Source organism: Cantharellus anzutake, assembly GCF_015039405.1.
Source record: "Cantharellus anzutake strain C23 chromosome Unknown EI90scaffold_157, whole genome shotgun sequence".
In the NCBI taxonomy this organism is placed as follows: domain Eukaryota; kingdom Fungi; phylum Basidiomycota; class Agaricomycetes; order Cantharellales; family Hydnaceae; genus Cantharellus; species Cantharellus anzutake.
The window spans coordinates 1-6,089 of NW_024067107.1; the positions used below are offsets into that span (position 1 = coordinate 1).

At 49.3% G+C, this 6,089-nt stretch overlaps 2 protein-coding genes across 2 annotated transcripts; one reads left to right on the forward strand and one right to left on the reverse strand.

Moving 5' to 3' along the window:
* Positions 1 to 461: 461 nt before the first annotated feature.
* EI90DRAFT_3003982 (transcription factor S-II, central domain-containing protein) lies at positions 462 to 2,229 on the reverse strand. The gene is made up of 9 exons (XM_039056360.1): positions 2,167 to 2,229; positions 1,966 to 2,104; positions 1,658 to 1,882; positions 1,393 to 1,589; positions 1,210 to 1,335; positions 1,100 to 1,153; positions 1,017 to 1,027; positions 944 to 964; positions 462 to 870 (listed from the first exon to the last, which is right to left on the reverse strand). The coding sequence occupies exons 1-9, from the start codon at positions 2,212 to 2,214 to the stop codon at positions 855 to 857; spliced, it is 837 nt and encodes a 278-aa protein (XP_038908481.1). The 5' UTR covers positions 2,215 to 2,229; the 3' UTR covers positions 462 to 854.
* A 1,263-nt stretch (positions 2,230 to 3,492) lies between these two features.
* Positions 3,493 to 4,936, forward strand: EI90DRAFT_3136274 (uncharacterized protein; the record flags this gene model as incomplete). The annotated part of the gene is made up of 3 exons (XM_039064781.1): positions 3,493 to 3,561; positions 4,522 to 4,588; positions 4,641 to 4,936. The coding sequence occupies 3 exons, from the start codon at positions 3,493 to 3,495 to the stop codon at positions 4,934 to 4,936; spliced, it is 432 nt and encodes a 143-aa protein (XP_038908482.1).
* Between the last annotated feature and the right edge of the window lie 1,153 nt (positions 4,937 to 6,089).

The following is a 6,089-nucleotide window of genomic DNA, read 5'->3' on the forward strand; positions in this document are numbered from 1 at the left end:
GGGCTAGCTCTTTACGGTCAGAAGAGGACACTCAATGTATTTCCAGCGTGGCACGGGCTCTGGTTGAGAAACCACCGAGTGAAAACCCCCTTACGCTGTGACACTCGAGATCGAAGAAACGCCGCTAGCTAGAACACATTTATATTATATTTAGAGATGTGAACACTGCATGCGCGCGTAGCTAGCACAGGACAGTTTACTGCCTGGAACACTAATCGTCCGATTATACATAAATGTGCTGGACAGGTAACGACTCCTGCTAGAATCTCGGCAGGATGGTAGGCACTGATAAAATGGGACTATTTGGGACGGGAATATACTTATATATATATTTAGTTTCACTGGCAAGCGTCGTATTTAGTGCGGCCTGCTGCGCAGGCTACAGTGCTGCCGCAATCATCCGTGCGATTCACAACGTGGGCACGTCCTACTAAGGCTTTTATTTCCCCAAGAACAACCATGGCACGCGCTGCATTGTAGATGTCGATCTAACTTTAGTTTTAGCCAACTGTTACATAGTAGTATTCTGAAGCTCTAATGTGACTATGGCACCGCCCCCGTGCCTTGCAAAGAAATACCAATAAACGGCCATCATGCCATATGTAAGGATTGAGAAGGCCACAGTTAGATCAATAAGGGAAGGGACCACGACTGAACTCGTCGGGTATAGGTATAAGTACAAAGAAAGGAGCCCAACTCGGCGGGAGTACGGTGGCTTGTTTTCGACGAAGAGGTTAAGGAGCGGTGATCAAAGATTCATACACGGAGGGGGCACGGGGATGGGGGAAAACAATAAGGACAGAGAAGCAGAGAAGTGTGCAGAGCTGGGTCTGAGAAGTGGTTTGGAGTTAAATTCAAGAGAATTTCCATCTGTGGGGTATTAAGAAATATTGGTCAGGCTTCACTCGATCGGGAGTATGAGGTTGAGTAGATGAGTCCTCACCGGTTACCACAGTTCACGCATCTGAACGGGAGTCAGAGTTAGAAAGAGGAAAAGTAGGGTCAATGATACGTACGTTACGAATGTCTAGCAATAAGCACGATGGTGGGTGGGATGAGTCAGCCAAAATCCCCAATCTTGTTTAATACATTGCCTTACCGTCATCGGTTCATCCGCACTTCTGGTCTGGGCTTGACGATATCGGGTTTTACGCTAAAAGGAACATCTCAGTGACGTCAGGATATGAAACATTCGTGATGAATGCTAGCCTCTTTGCAGCGACCACATTGGAATGCATCAGTTTCAGCCTCTTGCTCACCGGCTCCCAAAGACTTGAACAAATTATCCTCCATCAATTGCGCATCGGCTTCCTTGCGCTCTTCTGAAGCCATTTCCTAAGATAAACGTGAGGGTGGGTAAACCGATGGAGATGATGAGAGACTTTTCTGTACCTGGACACTCATCGTGCAGAACTTGGGAATAGGCAAGTCTCCCGAAACAATGAATTCCCGTAGCTGCGGGTTGTTCTTGTCCTTCAAGTTGAGGAACAATCTTCTCATTTTGTTCCTATACGCAGCATTTACTGCGCGGAACTCTCTGTACACTTCACCTTCCACGGCCTGTGCCTTTTTAAGCAGTTGCTCCGAAGCTATTGAGTTTGTTCAGTCAGCTGGGACGCCGATGCTTTTCTCAGTGTGGGATAGGACAGAAACTCACGGTATCGTGAATCATTAGCAAGCGCGTCATATACCATTTCCAGACATTTGTCCCGGACTTTATCCCCAAGTGTCACAATGGTAACTCCATCGGTCTTGGTGGTCCTGGGAGCGCCGGGTTTAGCACCGGGTACGACTTTATGCGGAACGTTGACTGGTGTAGAGGGTGTTTCTTGACGTGAGGGACTGGGAGTACCAGAAGGGTTCTCAGTCTTGATCGCAGCAACTTTGCCTTTGGCAGGATGCCATGCAAAAAAAAAAAAAGTTAGTGAAGTGATCGAGGCGGAGCGTGCAAGAAGGCTTATTCACCGGCAGGAGTCTTGGTTTTCGGCTTATCCCCCACATGGACCTCCCCTTTCCACTTCTTTACGATCACTTTGGACAGATCTGCAACATCCTTCGCGCTGTGGTTCCGAAGTTTGCTGACAGCCACGCCTACCTTCGTCTCCTACACTTGCGCAAGAAACAAATCAAAAACTGGATAAGCGCTGAAAGATCGAAGCTACGAACCTTGAGAAGTTGCTCGGTGGCCACGACATCCTTAAGCAGCTGCTTCATAATCGTCACGCATTCCTATTTTCGATGAGCGGAAGAAGCACCAAAAAATCGAAGTGAAAGGGGTTCGTTAGCCAACGTGTTAATCACGAGTGTTTTTGTTTTCAGTGAACCAACCTCTGCAGCGTTGGGACCCTGTGATGCTGCGGCCGCATTCAACGCCTTCACAAGCGTCTTCACCTCCGCTGCGTCTGTCATGTAATGAAGTGTCTAATGCGTATTCTACACGATAAGCTCTACTGTCAATGCCACCCTGATGCGTTTGTTGTTGAATTGCGACAGAAGCACGTCACGAGATTGGGTGATTGGTTTGCAACCTCGTGACGCAACTTTATGCGTCAAAAATTCTGAGGGCTGTTGCTCTCATCGCTGGCTCATGCATTAAGGTTTGGCCTTCGGGGTTCTGGATACTCGTTTTTCTGAGGTCTCTAGCCCAAATATACTCGTTTTAGGATTAAGTGAGGAATGTGAATCCTCGAGCGCCCAACCCGGTTCTCCATGATTCAGGTTACTTGGGTCCTTCCGCATTCGTTTGTATTCATGTAGTGCTGTTGTGTGGAGAGACTGGAAAAATTCTTCACAAGCTTCTTGCCGAGACCCGCTTTCCAACATTCACAATGATCGGAACAGGCCCTCGACAATGCTGTCAAATTACTGTCGTTCGTGTGGGACTGCTTCCTCTGCCGAATCTAGGGAAAGCCTTTCCAGTTCTATGGATGTGTGTCCTGGTTCTTTTGGCAAACGTTCGTCGTGCCTACGGAGGCTTTCTTATTTTTTTTAGCAGTTCGTCCCTCATTCAAAGTGGTAGTGTACTTCGGTACTCCGACTGAACTCTTATAGACATCGCACTAGAGGTGTCCAGATCGGGGTCGCGACAGGCCCTTGATGAATCCTTGGATTGTACGTCCCATTGACTGCCTCAGTTTGAGGACCGAGGTATTAGGGACAATTTCTCGTCAGACATTGTTCTTCTCTTTCTCTTGCAGAATTGTTATCCGTGCCGATTGAAAAATCTTACTCTGTGGGTGGAGGTGTGGGCGGTGGAAATCGCCCTCACCGATTCATCCCGAATGGTGGGGGTCTCTTTTGCTGATATGTAAATCTGGGCTGCCACGTGCAGAGTCGCTTTTCGCCAAAATTAGTCTTTGGAATAGGGTCGCGGTTGTTGATCAAATTTGGACTGTCCAAGCCAGCCAGGTTGGAATGCCCCTGCGAGCATGGGGGTTGCGCAAAGAATTTCAAATGATGTCTTGATGGACCACGTGATGTGTGAATGCGGCCATGTCTGAAATAGGCAATGTCGACCAGAGCGCTTACTCGTCACCCCATCCTCGGGGCGCGCGTATTCAGGTTCGTCATTGTGACTAGGGGCTTCTCATTTTAGTGCTTCATCTAAATAAGGCGAGCTTTCAAGCGGGAAAGGGAAGAGATCCCCTTTTTCGCCACAAACACCAAAAGCACATGAAAGTTTGATCAGTTCAAACCTCGTGCTTCATCGATGGGGGGGCCTTCCGTTCTGAGCCCCGACTTCTATTCAACCGCGGTATATGATGCAATTTGATCAATTTTCACAAGCTTCAAGCTCTGTTTTCTTAGTTTCTTTTTTCCCCGCTTCTTCGCTACTCGTTTTGGGCTCGTCACATTGCTAGATCTACATCATATTTCAATAGCGATTAAGGTTTAAGTATAATTAGCTGCGGTATATTGCCCCCTTGGCTTGTCGGGTAATAACCTTTTCGGATCCGCTTGTGGAGCTACCTTTGATTTCACAAGCTTCCTTCGACCTGACATGACATCAGTCAAGACCTGTCAGCGGACTTGGTGTCCCATGAGTCCGCAGGTAGGCAGGGCACTGACCTCTCTTTACACGGGGAGAGAGCAGTCAGGAGGCACCCTAGTCTGTCAGTCTCGACTTTTGCATTTTTGGACAAGATATAAAAGGCGGCGTGGGGTTTTGCCCTCCCTGTCGTTCTCCCGCCGAGTGCAGGGCGTAACGATCTCTACGCCCGCAAGAAAGCCGGCTAGCCTCGTCGCAATGTCCTCCTCGGCAGCAAAGTGTACCAAAACGTACTCAAAACAACAGGCTATTTTGGTCAACGACTTCAAAGATAAGCTTGAGGATTTGAGGGGAGGCCGGCGAAGACGGCGGCGGCGCACAGGCTGAGGGGCGGGAGGAGTGTAAGGGCCTGTTGGAAGGCGATCGAGTCCGTAAACGAGTTCCACGGTAGTCCTGGAGCGCAGAGACCCAACGCCACGTCGCCACTCCCCTCCTATTTCCGTCGGTACCGGCCCCAAACGCTTCACGACCAGGCTCTCATCAAGCTCCACGGCGAGAAGATCGACTGGGAGGCATTTAAGGGCAATGCGATCGATCTGGGTACGTTTCGATCTATCTTACTGAGGTCGTCTGGTCTAACTATTATACCCAGGCACCAACATTTCACCCGACGACTTTATATTGAAGATGCACCCCAACGCCGCGACCTGCGCCTCCCTCAAATATCCGCGTGGCCGCCTCTTGCAGCTTCGGGGCGTCGTCAAGGACAACGAGCTGCGCCACCCGACAATGCTCGACGCGGACGGCGAAAAGCATGGCATTCACGAGACGTCGATGGAGCTAGCCATCCACCCGTACGGTCCCGGCTTCATCATGGCTGACGGCAAGGGACGTATCGTCGGCCTCCTCGCCGGCGGTGCCGGCCAGACAGATCCCCTCTTCGACTGAGTTTTTGACAACCGTATCAAGGCGTCCTTTCCCCAATGCCCACTTCAACCCGATCAAAGCCTAGGCGTCGCGACATCAATTTAGAACGACATTGGGAATGCTGGTGAGGTGGTCAGAGGCGGAGACGTCTCGTTCTTCTTTCTGCTTATGCGACTTCTTCTTCTCCTTCCGTCAAGCTCTTTTATCTATGGATTAGTTGTCGATTTAGATCGGTGCTCTGACCAATGAACTGCTGTTTGGATTCATATCTTTCTTTCCCTCTCATCTTTTCGTATAACTATGTAACGGCCTTTACTAACGATATAGGTCACGGACCCGTAGGCTTGTCGTTTAGGTTCATCTCGTTTCTTTCCTCTTCTCCCTTCGGGTAACTGACGGATTTAACGTGCAGGTCTCAGACAAAACTCGATACGATTAGCTGGACTACCTGAAATGCTCGCAGCCCTTCGAATGACGTCTACTGAACCTATGCAGGCCTTCGATCCTCTTACGGTAGCTTCTCGTTTTTTCTCGGACACTAGCAACTTGACCGTATCCTCTCCCACTCCTCTACCCCTAACCTTCTTCTGGTACCACGTAGTAGTTGTCTCTCTTCTCGCTAACCACTTTGCCGTCGCTTTTTGTTTATCCTTACATAAAACTCCACTTATTGACTTTGCTCTTGCGACTTCACTCTTATATAAACAGCATCGTTTACTGGTATCCGGAAATCGAAGCTAACGATATTACCTAGTATGCACCATTCATAGGCAACCCAATCTGAACTGGTCTCAATATCCACTCGCAGTCACATACAGATTGTATAACCATGGCACCCTCATCGCATAAAGTAAGCATGTCTTGTCCAACCGGAGGTTTCGTTCACTGCCATGCTTTATTCCAATTGCGGATCCGTCCCTCCGCAGGCGAAACGCGCAGATCATCTGCAGTGCATAACAAAAAGAAAAAAAAAAGATTGCCTCCGTTTCAGGGATCGGATCTCAGTTAGGAATGGTTTTCCATCGTTGTGAACTAACTCGATCAGCGTTCGGCGTTCCTCGCTGACGCAAGTGGGCTGTTATGGCCGCTCCTCGCCAACTATGGGGTTGTGATGGTTTATTGCACCGATTACGGGCTCGGAGTGGATATGCTTTGGCCTCAGGGGTCCGCGCCC

What these genes read in the sequence shown, in the direction of transcription:
- EI90DRAFT_3003982 (XM_039056360.1), bottom strand. Translation starts at nt 2,214, where the DNA reads ATGAAGCAGCTGCTTAAGGATGTCGTGGCCACCGAGCAACTTCTCAAG. An exon ending in CCACCGAGCAACTTCTCAAG is followed by an intron (nt 2,105 to 2,166) that starts GTTCGTAGCTTC and finishes GCGCAAGTGTAG; the next exon opens with GAGACGAAGGTAGGCGTGGC. An exon ending in AATGTGGTCGCTGCAAAGAG is followed by an intron (nt 1,154 to 1,209) that starts GCTAGCATTCAT and finishes TGTTCCTTTTAG; the next exon opens with CGTAAAACCCGATATCGTCA.